At 43.2% G+C, this 16,082-nt stretch overlaps 1 protein-coding gene across 1 annotated transcript in view; it reads left to right on the forward strand.

The window, feature by feature from the left end:
* Nucleotides 1-16,082, forward strand: part of SERINC2 (serine incorporator 2) — a 178,086-nt gene that overhangs the window by 105,465 nt on the left and 56,539 nt on the right. The window contains exons 4-5 of the mRNA XM_069756675.1: nt 2,202-2,281; nt 2,503-2,640. Coding sequence (XP_069612776.1) covers nt 2,202-2,281; nt 2,503-2,640 — 218 coding nt within the window. The remainder of the gene's footprint in view (nt 1-2,201; nt 2,282-2,502; nt 2,641-16,082) is intronic.

Raw genomic sequence — 16,082 nt, forward strand, 5'->3', positions numbered from 1 at the left:
CACAAAAAATGACCTTATCTGGGTACCTAGAAATAACCTAGCAGCATTAGTAATCCCCTTTCTTTTTGCATTATCAAGAATCCTTGGGTTAAGATAACGTAAGTTTATATGCACAAAGCATTTAATATAGTGCACCAAACATGATATGGTTTTTGATTTCTCTGAACTGTTGCAAACAAAACATATAAGGTTAAAAATATGAATATTATTGAATATAATGTTTTACTTTTGTTTACAGTATTTTATTTTCCGGGTGTTACTTTTGTTCATGTACTACTGGCTTCTTCTTCAGTTGTGATTTTTACCTTTTTCTATATAAATATGGGTAAATGAATTGTCCATTATAGAACCATTTTGAATCCGTGCTTTGGCGGCCTTAAGCATTTTGTATAACAGCTGTGTTTCTCCTGATTTTTCTTGGTTAAGGGATCACTGATGTTTTAATAAACTTTGAATAAATAACTGGGCATACATAAGAAACCTTGCAATATATCTTTATAGAAATAATACTTCTGCACTCATGGCCGCTTCTCCACCACCTTTGTCTCCTGAACTCATCATTCACTGTGAAATAATGCAAAAATTCCTCTTAGTATATAGCCACGTAGTATATTGCCCAGCCACATAGTATATTAAACAGCCACCTAGTATATAACACAGCCCACGTAGTATATAGCACAGCCATGTAGTATATTGCCCAGCCACATAATATATAGCACAGCCCACGTAGTATATAGCACAGAGACATAGTATATAACACAGCCCATGCAGTATATAACAGCCCACGTAGCATCTAACACAGCCCACATAGTATATAGCAATGTGGTCACCATATCCCTGTTTAAAAAAAGAATTAAAATAAAAAATAGTTATATACTCACCGTCCGGCGGCCCCCCCGGATCCAGGCCAGGTGTTTAGCGATGCTCCTCTCGACTCTCCCGTCCCAAGAATGCATTGCGGCAATAACACGTGATGATGTAGCGGTCATTGCCGCAATGCATTCTTCGGACCGGAGCGTTGCTAGGAGCGGGAAAGGCGCCGGAAGGTGAGATTATAATGATTTTTTTTTTTATTATTATTATTATTTTTAACATTTAGATGTTTTTACTATTGATGCTGCATAGGCAGCATCAATAGTAAAAAGTTGGTCACACAGGGTTAATAGCAGCGTGAACGGACTGGAGGGGCCAATTCGCGACCGGACTGTGCCTGTTGCTGATTGGTCGTACCAAGCCGGCTGCGACCAATAAGCGACGCGGGATTTCCGTGACAGACAAACAGACGGAAGTGACCTTTAGACAATTATATAGATGGATATGTATGTATATATGTGTGTGTGTGTATATGTGTGTGTGTGTGTATATATATATGTGTGTGTGTGTGTGTGTATATATGTGTGTGTATGTATATATATATATATATATATATATATATATATATATATATATATATATATATATATATATATTTAAAAAAAAAAAAAAAGAGAAAATTAGCCCGATATTACACCAATAGAAATGAAGGCCCATATATCGTACAAAAGGGGCAAGCATTATTTGAATGTCAGATCCACTACCCTGAGGTTGACAAGCATAAACCTGGCAATAGAATTCCTTTAAAACTTCTCTTGATCAATGAGCCTTAAGTGTCTGTTTCTAAATATTACTAAGGAAGTTACGCAGAGAACGTTAAACATGTTTGCCTTGTAGAATTGGTAAGAAGAGCACCCCATAAAACTAATGACACATTTGCATGTATACACTACTTGTGAGCTCAAAATGCCATACCATGCAATTTAAAATGCATTAATCAATGCACTTGTTCTATGCCAGTCTTACTGGATTAGAATCCGCCAAATTCACTAAGAGGCCATGCGCCAGAAATGTAATTCCAGTCACAGGAGTAGCATTTCTGTACAAAACGCGGGCACATTTGATGAAAGGAGGGAGTGGCCACCTCACAATCAGGTTCAGCACATTTCTAGCAGATCTAAGACAAACTGGCGTGAAAATTACACTTTGCAAAATTTTTGTACAACTCCCTGTTGTGCAAAAATGTTGACTTTTCAAAGCTTTTACACTTTTCTGCTATAAAAGCTTTGATGAATAGACCCCTATGTATTTTAACAAATGCATTAACATTGCCTTGTTTCTTCATTTTTCACATTGCTATACTTTTCTTTCTTGTCTGTTTTTCTCAGGTTTTGGTTTTTTAAGTTCCTGATTTTAGTGGGAATTACAGTTGGTGCTTTCTTTATCCCAAATGGCGTATTTACCACAGGTAACAGCTTATGACATTGGTCATTATCCTTTACTTGCTCCTGTCCCTTCTTTCCCTACATGACTTAATGGTTCATTGTGAGGCACACTTACCTGTATGATACACATGCATTTTACCTAGTGTTGTAAATAACCTGAACATGTAGTAAATGTCTTATGTGTCTTGACATTTGTAAGCATATATATTCCATTCTTTTAATTTTGTCATTTTATTCCATACAGTATGGTATTATTTTGGCATGGTTGGTGGTTTCCTATTCTTTCTGGTCCAGCTTATCCTCATAATAGACCTTGCTCACTCCTGGAGTCAGGCTTGGCTTTTGAGAGCTGAAGATGGGAACACAAAGTGCTGGTATGGTGGTAAGTGTGAAAATATATAAAGGAAATGTTTCAGCATAAAGTGATCTTATTTAAATCAAGTTTCAATGGTAAACATATAGTGACTTGCGAAAGTATTCGTCCTCCTTGGCATTTGTTTTTCCTACCTCACAACCTGGAATTTCAGGGTTTTTTTAATTAGGGTTTGCATCAGTTCATGTAAATGAAATGCCTACACGTGTGAACATTTGGTTTTCTTTTCTGTGAAGCAAACAGACATAATAACTGAAAACTTCAGTGTGCATGACTAAGGCTACGTTCAGATTTGCGTTGTGCGCCGCTGCGTCGGCGACGCAACGCACAACGCAAATAAAAACGCACCAAAACGCATGCAAAAACGCTGCGTTTTGCGACGCATGCGTCCTTTTTTGATGAAATTTGGACGCAAAAAAAAATGCAACTTGTTGCATTTTCTGCGCCCAACGCTTGCGGCCAAAAAAACGCATGCGTCACACAACGCAGCACAACGCATGTCCATGCGCCCCCCATGTTAAATATAGGGGCGCATGACACATGCGTTGCCGCAGCGTTTCCCGACGCAGCGTCGGGAAACGCTAATGTGAACGTTGCCTAATCACCCCCAAGTCAGTACTTTGTAGAGCTTCCTTTTGCAATTACAGCTGAAAGTCTCTTTGGATAACTGTTTATGAGCTTTCCACTGGGATTTTTGTCCATTCCTCAAGGCAAACTGCCCCAGCTCTTTCAAGTTAGGCTACTTTCACACTAGCGTCGTGCACTGCACGTCGCTATGAGTCGTTTTGTAGAAAAAAACGCATCCTGCAAAAGTGCTTGCAGGATGCGTTTTTTCTCCATTGACTTGCATTAGCGTCGCATTGCGACGCTTTGCCACACGTCGCAGCCGTCGTGCGACGGTTGCGTCGTGTTGTGGCGGACCGTCGGCTGCAAAAAACGTTACATGTAACGTTTTTTTGCAGCGTTGTGTCTGCCATTTCCGGCCACGCGTGCGCGGCCGGAACTCCACCCCCACCTCCCTGCACCTCACAATGGGGCAGCGGATGCGCTGTAAAAATGCATCTGCTGCCCCCGTTGTGCAGCGCATTCACTGCTAGCGTCGGTACGTCGGCCCGACGCACTGCGACGGGCCGAGTACGACGCTAGTGTGAAAGTAGCCTTAGCTGGTTTCCTATGGTGAACTGCAATCTTCAAGTCTGACCACAGATTCTCAATTGGATTAAGGTCTGGGCTTTGACTAGGCCACTCAAACATTAGCACATTTCCCCCTAAACCACTCAAGTGTAGCTTTAGAAGTATGCTTTGTGTCATTGTCTTGTTGGAAGGTGAACCTCTGTCCCAGTCTCAAATCAGTGACAAACTGAATCAGGTGTTGCTCAAAATTATAGCTGCATTTTGCCCCATTCATCTTCCCCGCAACTCGGTCCATTTTTGTGGTCCTTCTGCCAATAAACATTCCCACGGCATGATGCTATCATCACCATGTTTCACTGTGGGGATGGTGTTCTTGGGGTGATGAGCTCTGTTAGTTTGGCACCAAATATAGCATTTACCTTGGTGGACAAAAAGTTAAATTTGGTGTTGTTGGAAAGTGAATCTCTGTCCCAGTTTCAAATCACTGACAGACTGAAACTGGTTTTGATTAAGAATATCTTTGTATTTTGTACCTCCATCTTTCCCTCTACTTGGACCTTTTTTCCTGTACCTGCTGCTGAAAAAATTCTCATCTGACCAAAGCACCTTCCTCCATACATTTGGGGAGCCTCCCACATGACATTTGCCAAACTCAAAACAAGCCTTACTGTTTTTTGTAAGCAACTAAAGACTTTTATCTGTCTACTCTTCCATAAAGGCCACCTCTATGGAGTGTACATCTTATTGTGGTTGTATGAACAGATAATCCAGTCTCTACTTGTGAACTCTACAGCTCCTTTAGGGTTTCCTTTGGTCTCTGTGCTGCCTCTCTGACTAATGCATCCGTTCCTGGGCTGAGTGTTTTGGTGGGCATCCCTGTTTTGGCAGGTTTGTTTATGGTACTTTATTCTTTCCATTTAATAATTGATATTATGGTGCTTCTTGGGATCATCAGAGATTAGAATTTTTTCTATAACCCAACCCTGAGTTGTACTCGCTGGCTCCATTTCTTCCTCTCACTATTGGTGTCCCTCAGGGTGTAGTCCTTGGCCCTCTTCTTTTCTCTCTACACAGCCCCAATTGGACAGACTATGAGCAAAATTTGCTTTCAGTACCATCTTTATGCTGACACACAACTATACACTCAATCTCCTGACCTTAGCCCAGCTGTACTACAGAACACCAGAGACTAACTGTCCGCAGTTTCCTACATTATGTCTGCTTCTTTCTGAATCTCAACCTTTCCAATACTGAACAAGTTCTGCTCCCGTCATCTACTGTCCTCCCTAAAGCTGACATCTTCCTCTCCGAGTGTGGCACCACAATAATGCCTAGGCAGTAGCAGGGCTGTCTAGGTCTTATGTTTGACACCATCCTTTCTTTCACCTACTTATATATAATCTCTTGACCGCTCTTGTCGCTTGCACCTAAAGAACATCTCTAGAATCCACCCCTTTCTCACCTTGAAAGCAACAAAATCCCTCACTCTTGCCCTGACCCAGTCCCGCTGTGGAGACACGGGGGTGGAGGGGGGCATTTGTTGTCTGGGCAGCCTGATTAGCTAGCCGTAACTGTTTGGACCAGAGATTTGTCCCGCCGAACGCCCTTTATTATGGGTATAACGTTACTCAGACAACACAGTGTGAGGGTAATACACTGTGGCAATGCTTTATTGAATGACAAAACAGGTGTAGTGACCAGAAAACCATTACTAATGTGTGTTATATGGTAAGTGTGTTCTCTCTTCCATACATGATTACACTTGTGACACGGTCTCCTCGTCTTGCTTTTGGAGGAGGTAAATTAATTCTATGCTGCCCTCTCCTGCCTTGTTTTGGTATTACAACTTGTAGTACTATGCTGTCCTCTTCTGCCTTAGTTTGGCATTGCAACGTGTTTTTCTGATTTGAAGATAAGTGGCAGTTGGAGGTGGTACGTGGGGGACGAAAAATACACTTTACGGACGGATTTGGTGGGTAAAGGAGGTAGAAAATTGAGGCTTCTGAATTGGGACAAGCGGCTGGGCTGCACCTTTAGTTTTGGTGAAGAAAAAAAGACGTCCGTATCCGATTCTGCGTGGACTACCGCAAGATAAACAGCATTACCCATAAAGTCGCATATCCATTACCAAGCATCGAAGAGTCACTAACAGCTCTGGGGTCTGCTGCATATTTCTCCACTTTAGATTTAGCAAGTGGGTACTGGCACGTGCCTATGTTGGAGGAAGATCGTGAGAAAACGGCATTTACCTCCCCAATGGGCCTCTTTGAATTCAATGACATGCCTTTCGGACTCTGCAATGCCCCAGGAACTTTTCAAAGGCTAATGGAACTTTGTTTGGGCCACAAAAACTTTGAGACTGTTTTGCTTTAGGCTACTATCACACATCAGGTTTTTGCCCTCATGCCGATTGCGGCGTCGTGCCGCAGCTCCGGATCCTTCATAAAATGTGAAAAACTGATGGAACCGATCCGGTTTTTCGCCGTATCCGGATTGCGGAACCAGCGGAAAACCGGATCCGTTCCATCAGTTTTGCATCCTTTTCTTCTGTTTTTTTTTTTTTTTTTTTTTTTTTTATCCGTTTTTTTGTCGGATCAGGTTTTTAAAAATGCCCCTGGGAGGTTCCCAAATGTGATTGGACACTGAAAACCTATATACAGTGGGGCAAAAAAGTATTTAGTCAGTCAGCAATAGTGCAAGTTCCACCACTTAAAAAGATGAGGCGTCTGTAATTTACATCATAGGTAGACCTCAACTATGGGAGACAAACTGAGAAAAAAAAATCCAGGAAATCACATTGTCTGTTTTTTTTAACAATTTATTTGCATATTATGGTGGAAAATAAGTATTTGGTCAGAAACAAAATTTAATCTCAATACTGTGCCACATATATTATGGCCCCATAGATGCTCCATAGAAATCTGTGCCATATATAATGCTCTGCACCGTTCATTATGGCCCCATAGATGCTCCATTGAAATCTGTGCCATATATAATGCTCTGCGCCGTTCATTATGGCCCCATAGATGCTCCATAGAAAGCTGTGCCATATATAATGCTCTGCACCGTTCATTATGGCCCCATAGATGCTCCATATAGTGCTGTGCCATATAGAATGCTCTGCACCGTTCATTATGGCCCCATAGATGCTCCATATAAAGCTGTGCCACATATAATGCTCTGCACCGTTCATTATGGCCCCATAGATGCTCCACATAAAGCTGTGCCACATATAATGCTCTGCACCGTTCATTATGGCCCCATAGATGCTCCACATAAAGATGTGCCATATAGAATGCTCTGCACCGTTCATTAAGGCTCCATAGAAATCTGTGCCATAAAGATTGCTCTGCACCGTTCATTATTGCTCCATAGAAAGCTGTGCCCCATATATATTGCTCTGCACCGTTGATTATGGCCCCATAGATGCTCCATATATAATGCTGCTGCTGCAATAAAAAAAAATCACATACTCTCCTCTCTTCGCTCAGGACGCCGGCGCTTTCAATATTTACCTGCTCCTCGTGCGGCTCCGTCTCCAGCACTGACACTCAGCAGAGGGCGCGCTCTGACTAAGTCACCGCGCCCTCTAACCTGAGCGTCACTGCCAGAGGACACTGGAGACGGAGACGCACCGGAGCGAGGAGCAGGTAAATATCGCGCAGCGCTCCCCTCCCCGTATACTTACCTACTCCCGGCGCGGTCCCTGCAGTCCCTGCTTCTCCCGGCGCTGCATCTTCTTCCTGTGGGAGGTGGAGCCTCATATTCATTGCTGTAATGAGCGGTACCATGTGACCACTCAGTACAGGAAGAAGCTGCAGCGCCGGAACAAGCTGCAGCGCCGGGAGAAGCAGGGACTGCAGGGACCGCGCTGGGAGTAGGTAAGTATAACTAGAAAGCCCCCGCTCCCCCTCCCCTGCCGACCCCCGGGTATGACTCGAGTATAAGCCGAGAGGGGGACTTTCAGCCCCAAAAAATGGGCTGAAAATCTCGGCTTATACTCGAGTACTTTCATTGTTTTTTTTTTAAATTTGCATAAAGAAATGTATTTATTGGAACAATAAATATTTTTTTTCTCTTTATTTAGGGATTTAAAAAAAAAATATTTTTACACAGTATAATCTTTTTTTTTTTTTTTTACTTTTTTACATTGTCCCAGGGACATCACTGTATAAAGTCAGATCGCTGATCTGACACTTTGCACAGCACTGTGTCAGATCAGCATGACAGGCAATGAAGGAGGCTTCCCAGGTCCTGCTCTCAGCAGGCACTGAGAAGCCACCTCCCTGCAGGACCCGGAACGACCCAGCGGCCATCTTGGATCCGGGGGTATGCAGGGAGAACGTCAGAACAACGCAATCGCATCCAGCGTCGGACTGGAGCACCTTAAGCCCACCAGAGAAAATCATTCTTGGGGCCCACTATGTAGCTACATAGAAATAGATACAAGACCACCAATTGTGCGGTAAAAAGCGCTAATATCAGGGTATAATATAAGGTAGTTCACGTCTTAATTATGTAGCAAGGGTTGGGGTAGCCCCCTCACAGAATATAATGTAGCCCCCTCATAAAATATAATGCAGTCCTCTCTCATAGAATATAATGCAGCACCCCACAAAATATCAACAACCAAAGAGCAAGAAGACATACAAAAAAGCAGGGATCACCTTAAGAAATGTCAAATTTTATTATTACACATAAACCCACAACACCAGGATTTTTTAAAAACCTTTAAAAACAATCGGTAAGTATACCATTAATGTAACAATCAGGAGCACTGGTTATTACAGTCAAGGCAGGTATGTACCATGCAATCACAATACAATAAAGCACAAATGTTACATTTTAAAGGAGGCAAACCTTTATAGCATAACTGAATGCATTTATCATCTCTGAATAGATTGGCACCAAATACAAAGTACCACATGGGTAACCCCAACCAAAGGATATAGGGACCTAAATATCAACACTGTTAATATTCAATATACATACATCTAGCGTCCCATGTGGGGAGTGGGTACAATACTCCATTGATACATTATCCATGAGTTGTACAGAAAGGTTGCCTACATGACCAAAAATCTGCCTGCAGAAAGATGGATACCGGACTGAACCAGCTCCTGAGAGCCCTACTTCCAAAATATATCCTGATTAGAACAAATTTCTCTTCAGGACATATAATCTCCCCATATGTTCTCCACCCATAAACACTCATTCGCACCCATATAATTATTCAGTGAATTTATGAAAAGATGTACCTACAAATTTATACAGGCGTCACAAGACTGATATGGTCAATAAATGTCTTAGAGATACAGAGCCCCATAAGTTAAGACTCCATATGTTAAATTTGTTATACCTCTTTAAAACACAAAAGATCTACAACAGAGGCTGGGGGTAAGATGACCTGAAAAAAGAGGGGGGGGTAAAACGATAGTGTGTTTTAATCATATCTCGCTTATCTAAGCTAGATCGTAAGGAGAAACCTATGCAAATTTCACAAAGGATTTTCTCAACAGAATACACACTTGTACAATAAATGCAGATCGTACCAAGCATAAGGGAAACTCTTTTTTATATTCATATAAGTTGGACCAATATGTGTGCCACCGCACTACTCCTCTAATATCATTGCTAAAAATAAGACCAATCAAAGAAAAGGGGGGTGGCTATTGTGAACTTGTCCACTAATATACACGTTTTTACATATATAAGTCCACAATATACGAGAGCCAAAGTAACCATCTAAGCCTATTACTCATATAAACAAGGCTCCTCTCCTATAGTAGTATTAGGTGCCAATCTATCACACAATTGGTATTACAAGGAGAATCTAATTCATAAGTTAGTATTCAGATTTTATAACCATGTCGCAAGATGTAAAAATTGCCAAAAGAAGGAAATATATAGTAGATCAGGACCGAAATAACCATCCAGGCCCATCCTTTGCCAAGAGGGAAATCTCCCCTATAATCGTATTTGGTGTCAATCTATGTTAAAGCATACAAAGTTCTTACTCCACAGAACAAGAAGAGAATATATCATCCTTAATCATTTCACCATCCAATTTTAACTATAAGGAAGGCCCTATCCACACATTGTCCGTCCTTTGGTTGTCCATAGAAATCCTGTACACATTACCAAAGTCTCTTAAAGATGCTTATAAAAGCCTGTAAAGAGTAGTTCCTCATTTAGGCCATTTGGGGAGAGGCTTTTCAAATCGTAGATCCATTTGGATTTGCATCTTAGTAGTTTATGGGTGATGTTTCCTCCTCTGATGTTTACATGTACAAATTCCAGGCCCCTAATTTTCAGTCCTCTGGTGTTGCTTCCATGTATATCCAAAAAATGCTCGGCAACCGAAGAGACCGGTTTGCCTTTCTCTCGATCCTTCGCTGCTGTAGAGACATTAGACAGATGCTGCTGACTCCTCCTCCTCAATTCTTGGGTTGTTTTACCAACATAAAGTTTTTGACAATCGAAGACCAGTAGATAGACCAAATTCTGTGATCTGCAATTAAAAAAAACATTTAGGCCTAGTAGAAAATGGTAATATAGATTCCGAAAGTCCCTCCTGTGCAATCATGTATTGACACACATTATACCATCCACACGGGTATGTGCCAAAAGTTTTTACGCCCCTTCCCATGTTGACTTTAGGTCTTTGATAATGACTGTAGCATAGTTAATCCTTTAAATTCTGGGCTCTTCTTGCCACCATTTTAGGGGTTTGGGATATATGTGGAATTAGTTTAGGTTCACTTAACAGGATATTCCAATTTTTGGACAAAATGTTACAAACATCCATCTATTGGTTGTTGAATGTAGTTATTAGAGAGAGAGGTCTATTAGGACTACGAACCTGTCTTTTCAGAAGAGTCGACCGGTCCGTCCTATTTGCATGTTGGAAGGCCTTGGAAATTACTTTCTTCGGGTATTTTCTGTTGGTAAATCTGATAGTTAAGTCATTAGCCATCATTCGGAAGTCATCAGAGCTACAATTTCTACCAACTCTCAGGAACTGACCTTTGGGAATTCCATCCCTCAAATGTTGAGGGTGGAAGTTGTTATAATGGAGGAGACTGTCAGTCGCAGTGGCTTTCTGGTGGAGACACGAATCGATCTTTTCACCTTGAACCACAAGTTTGATATCCAGGAATTCAATGGAGGTATCTGAAATAGTAGAGGTAAGTCTGTGTTGTGAATTCTGTGGCAGAGCTCCCTCCTGTGGGCACAAGTGGTACTTCGGCTGATTCTCTCTGTGAGCTTCCGTTGGTGGAGGAAAGTGGTACTGTGGCTTCTGAGTTTCCTTCCTCAGGTGATGTGGTGAAGTTGTTAGGTGCTGCTCTATTTAACTCCACCTAGTGCTTTGATCCTGGCCTCCAGTCAATGTTCTAGTATTGGACCTGTTTCCTCCTGGATCGTTCCTGTGGCCTGCTGCTCTTCATAGCGAAGTTCCGCTTTGCTATTTTGTTTGCTGTTTTTTTTTCTGTCCAGCTTGTCTATTTGTTTTTTCCTGCTTGCTGGAAGCTCTGGGACGCAGAGGGTGTACCTCCGTGCCGTTAGTTCGGTACGGAGGGTCTTTTTGCCCCTTTGCGTGGTTTTTGTAGGGTTTTGTGTTGACCGCAAAGTTACCTTTCCTATCCTCGCTCTGTTCAGAAAGTCGGGCCTCACTTTGCTAAATCTATTTCATCTCTACGTTTGTCTTTTCATCTTAACTCACAGTCATTATATGTGGGGGCTGCCTTTTCCTTTGGGGTATTTCTCTGAGGCAAGGTAGGCTTATTTTCTATCTTCAGGCTAGCTAGTTTCTCAGGCCGTGCCGAGTTGCATAGGGAGCGTTAGGCGCAATCCACGGCTGCCTCTAGTGTGGTTGGAGAGGATTAGGGATTGCGGTCAGCAGAGTTCCCACGTCTCAGAGCTCGTTCTATGTTTTTGGGTTATTGTCAGGTCACTGTATGTGCTCTGACCTCTATGTCCATTGTGGTACTGAATTACCTTATCATAACAGTACTGGAGGCCAAAAGTACTAATGATTCTCAATAGAGGGAAAAAAGAAGTTCTGAGACCATTTTTTTTTTCTCTGCACTGTGTGTTGCCTTTTTTTCCCCCTAGACATTTGGGTGGTTCAGGACACAGGTGTAGCGATGGACATTAAAGGTCTGTCTTCATGTGTGGATCAGCTCACGGCAAGAGTACAAAATATTCAAGACTTTGTGGTTCAGAATTCTATGTTAGAACCGAGAATTCCTATTCCTGATTTGTTTTTTGGAGATAGAACTAAATTTCTGAGTTTCAAAAATAATTGTAAACTATTTCTGGCTTTGTAACCTCGCTGCTCTGGTGACCCAGTTCAACAAGTTAGGATCATTATTTCTTTTTTACGTGGCGACCCTCAGGACTGGGCATTTTCTCTTGCGTCAGGAGATCCTGCATTAAGTAATATCGATGCGTTTTTCCTGGCGCTCGGATTGCTGTATGATGAACCTAATTCTGTGGATCAGGCAGAGAAAAATTTGCTGGCTCTGTGTCGGGGTCAGGATGAGATAGAGGTATATTGTCAGAAATTTAGAAAGTGGTCCGTACTCACTCAATGGAATGAAGGTGCGCTCGCAGCTATTTTCAGAAAAGGTCTCTCTGAAGCCCTTAAGGATGTCATGGTGGGATTTCCTATGCCTGCTGGTCTGAATGAGTCTGTCTTTGGCCATTCAGATTGGTCGATGCTGGCGTGAGCGTAAATCTGTGCCCCATTTGGCGGTATTACCTGAGCTTAAACCTGAGCCTATGCAGTGCGATAGGACTTTGACCAGAGTTGAACGGCAAGAACACAGACGTCTGAATGGGCTGTGTTTCTACTGTGGTGATTCCACTCATGCTATCTCTGATTGTCCTAAGCGCACTAAGCGGTTCGCTAGGTCTGCCACCATTGGTACGGTACAGTCAAAATTTCTTCTGTCCGTTACCTTGATCTGCTCTTTGTTATCGTATTCTGTCATGGCATTTGTGGATTCAGGCGCTGCCCTGAATTTGATGGACTTGGAGTATGCTAGGCGTTGTGGGTTTTTCTTGGAGCCCTTGCAGTGTCCTATTCCATTGAGAGGAATTGATGCTACGCCTTTGGCCAAGAATAAGCCTCAGTACTGGACCCAGCTGACCAAGTGCATGGCTCCTGCCCATCAGGAGGTTATTCGCTTTCTGGTGTTGCATAATCTGCATGATGTGGTCGTGTTGGGGTTGACATGGCTACAAGTCCATAATCCAGTATTAGATTGGAAATCCATGTCTGTGTCCAGCTGGGGTTGTCAGGGGGTACATGGTGATGTCCCATTTCTGACTATTTCATCATCCACCCCTTCTGAGGTTCCAGAGTTCTTGTCTGATTACCGGGATGTATTTGATGAGCCCAAGTCCGATACCCTACCTCCGCATAGGGATTGTGATTGTGCTATCGATTTGATTCCTGGTAGTAAATTCCCAAAAGGTCGACTGTTTAATTTATCTGTGCCTGAGCACGCCGCTATGCAGAGTTATGTGAAGGAGTCCTTGGAGAAGGGGCATATTCGCCCGTCATCGTCGCCATTAGGAGCAGGGTTCTTTTTTGTAGCCAAGAAGGATGGTTCACTGAGACCTTGTATAGATTACCGCCTTCTAAATAAGATCACGGTTAAATTTCAGTACCCCTTGCCGTTATCTGATTTGTTTGCTCGGATTAAGGGGGCTAGTTGGTTCACCAAGATAGATCTTCGTGGTGCGTATAATCTTGTGCGTATTAAGCGAGGCGATGAATGGAAAACTGCATTTAATACGCCCGAGGGCCATTTTGAGTATCTAGTAATGCCATTCGGACTTGCCAATGCTCCATCAGTGTTTCAGTCCTTTATGCATGACATCTTCCGAGAGTACCTGGATAAATTCCTGATTGTGTACTTGGATGACATTTTGATCTTCTCGGATGATTGGGAGTCTCATGTGAAGCAGGTCAGAACGGTGTTTCAGGTCCTGCGTGCTAATTCTTTGTTTGTGAAGGGATCAAAGTGTCTCTTTGGTGTTCAGAAGGTTTCATTTTTGGGGTTCATCTTTTCCCCTTCTACTATCGAGATGGACCCTGTTAAGGTCCAAGCCATCCATGATTGGACTCAGCCGACATCTCTGAAAAGTCTGCAAAAGTTCCTGGGCTTTGCTAATTTTTATCGTCGCTTCATCTACAATTTTTCTAGTATTGCTAAACCATTGACCGATTTGACCAAGAAGGGTGCTGATGTGGTCAATTGGTCTTCTGCTGCTGTGGAAGCTTTTCAAGAGTTGAAGCGTCGTTTTTCTTCTGCCCCTGTGTTGTCAACCAGATGTTTTGCTTCCGTTCCAGGTCGAGGTTGATGCTTCTGAGATTGGAGCAGGGGCTGTTTTGTCGCAGAGAGGTTCTGATTGCTCAGTGATGAAACCATGCGCCTTCTTTTCCAGGAAGTTTTCGCCTGCTGAGCGAAATTATGATGTGGGCATTCGAGGAGTGGCGTCATTGGCTTGAAGGAGCTAAGCCTCGCGTGGTGGTCTTGACTGATCATAAGAACTTGACTTATCTCGAGTCTGCCAAGCGGTTGAATCCTAGACAGGCTCGTTGGTCGCTGTTTTTTGCCCGTTTTGACTTTGTGATTTCGTACCTTCCGGGCTCTAAAAATGTGAAGGCGGATGCTCTGTCTAGGAGTTTTGTGCCCGACTCTCCGGGTTTATCTGAGCCGGCGGGTATTCTCAAAGAGGGAGTAATTGTGTCTGCCATCTCCCCTGATTTGCGGCGGGTGCTGCAAAAATTTCAGGCTAATAAACCTGATCGTTGCCCAGTGGAGAAACTGTTTGTCCCTGATAGGTGGACAAATAAAGTTATCTCTGAGGTTCATTGTTCGGTGTTGGCTGGTCATCCTGGAATCTTTGGTACCAGAGAGTTAGTGGCTAGATCCTTTTGGTGGCCATCTCTGTCGCGGGATGTGCGTACTTTTGTGCAGTCCTGTGGGATTTGTGCTCGGGCTAAGCCCTGCTGTTCTCGTGCCAGTGGGTTGCTTTTGCCCTTGCCGGTCCCGAAGAGGCCTTGGACACATATCTCTATGGATTTTATTTCAGATCTTCCCATCTCTCAAAAGATGTCAGTCATTTGGGTGGTCTGTGATCGCTTCTCTAAGATGGTCCATTTGGTACCCTTGTCTAAATTACCTTCCTCCTCTGATTTGGTGCCATTGTTCTTCCAGCATGTGGTTCGTTTACATGGCATTCCAGAGAATATCGTTTCTGACAGAGGTTCCCAGTTTGTTTCGAGGTTTTGGCGAGCCTTTTGTGGTAGGATGGGCATTGACTTGTCTTTTTCCTCGGCTTTCCATCCTCAGACTAATGGCCAGACCGAACGAACCAATCAGACCTTGGAAACATATCTGAGATGCTTTGTTTCTGCCGATCAGGATGACTGGGTGTCCTTTTTGCCTTTGGCTGAGTTCGCCCTTAATAATCGGGCCAGCTCGGCTACCTTGGTTTCGCCATTTTTCTGCAACTCTGGGTTCCATCCTCGTTTCTCTTCAGGGCAGGTTGAGTCTTTGGACTGTCCTGAAGGCTCAACGTTTCGCTAATCGCAGACGCTGTGTGGGTCCCCGACTTCGTGTTGGGGATTTGGTTTGGTTATCTTCTCGTCATATTCCTATGAAGGTTTCCTCTCCTAAGTTTAAACCTCGTTTCATTGGTCCGTATAGGATTTCTGAGGTTCTTAATCCTGTGTCTTTTCGTCTGACCCTTCCAGATTCTTTTTCCATACATAACGTATTCCATAGGTCATTGTTGCGGAGATACGTGGCACCTATGATTCCATCTGTTGATCCTCCTGCCCCGGTTTTGGTGGAGGGGGAGTTGGAGTATATTGTGGAGAAGATTTTGGATTCTCGTGTTTCAAGACGGAAACTCCAGTATCTGGTTAAGTGGAAGGGTTATGCTCAGGAAGATAATTCCTGGGTCTTTGCCTCTGATGTCCATGCTCCCGATCTTGTTCGTGCCTTTCATATGGCTCATCCTAGTCGTCCTGGGGGCTCTGGTGAGTGTTATGGCTGGCAATCAGGCAACACAGCGTGCAGTAATCAGCGCACATACAGAGATCTGGCAATAACCAAAAACAATAGGACGAGCTCTGAGACGTGGAATCTCTGTAGACTGCAGTACCTGATCTATCCTCACACAACTATAAGCAGCAGTGGATTGCGCCTATCAACTACCTATGCAACTCGGCACTGCCTGAGGAGCTGACTAGCCTGAAGATAGAAATACAAGCCCGACTTACCTCAGAGAAATAC

The sequence above is a fragment of the Ranitomeya imitator genome, chromosome 3, assembly GCF_032444005.1.
Source record: "Ranitomeya imitator isolate aRanImi1 chromosome 3, aRanImi1.pri, whole genome shotgun sequence".
Lineage (NCBI taxonomy): Eukaryota > Metazoa > Chordata > Amphibia > Anura > Dendrobatidae > Ranitomeya > Ranitomeya imitator.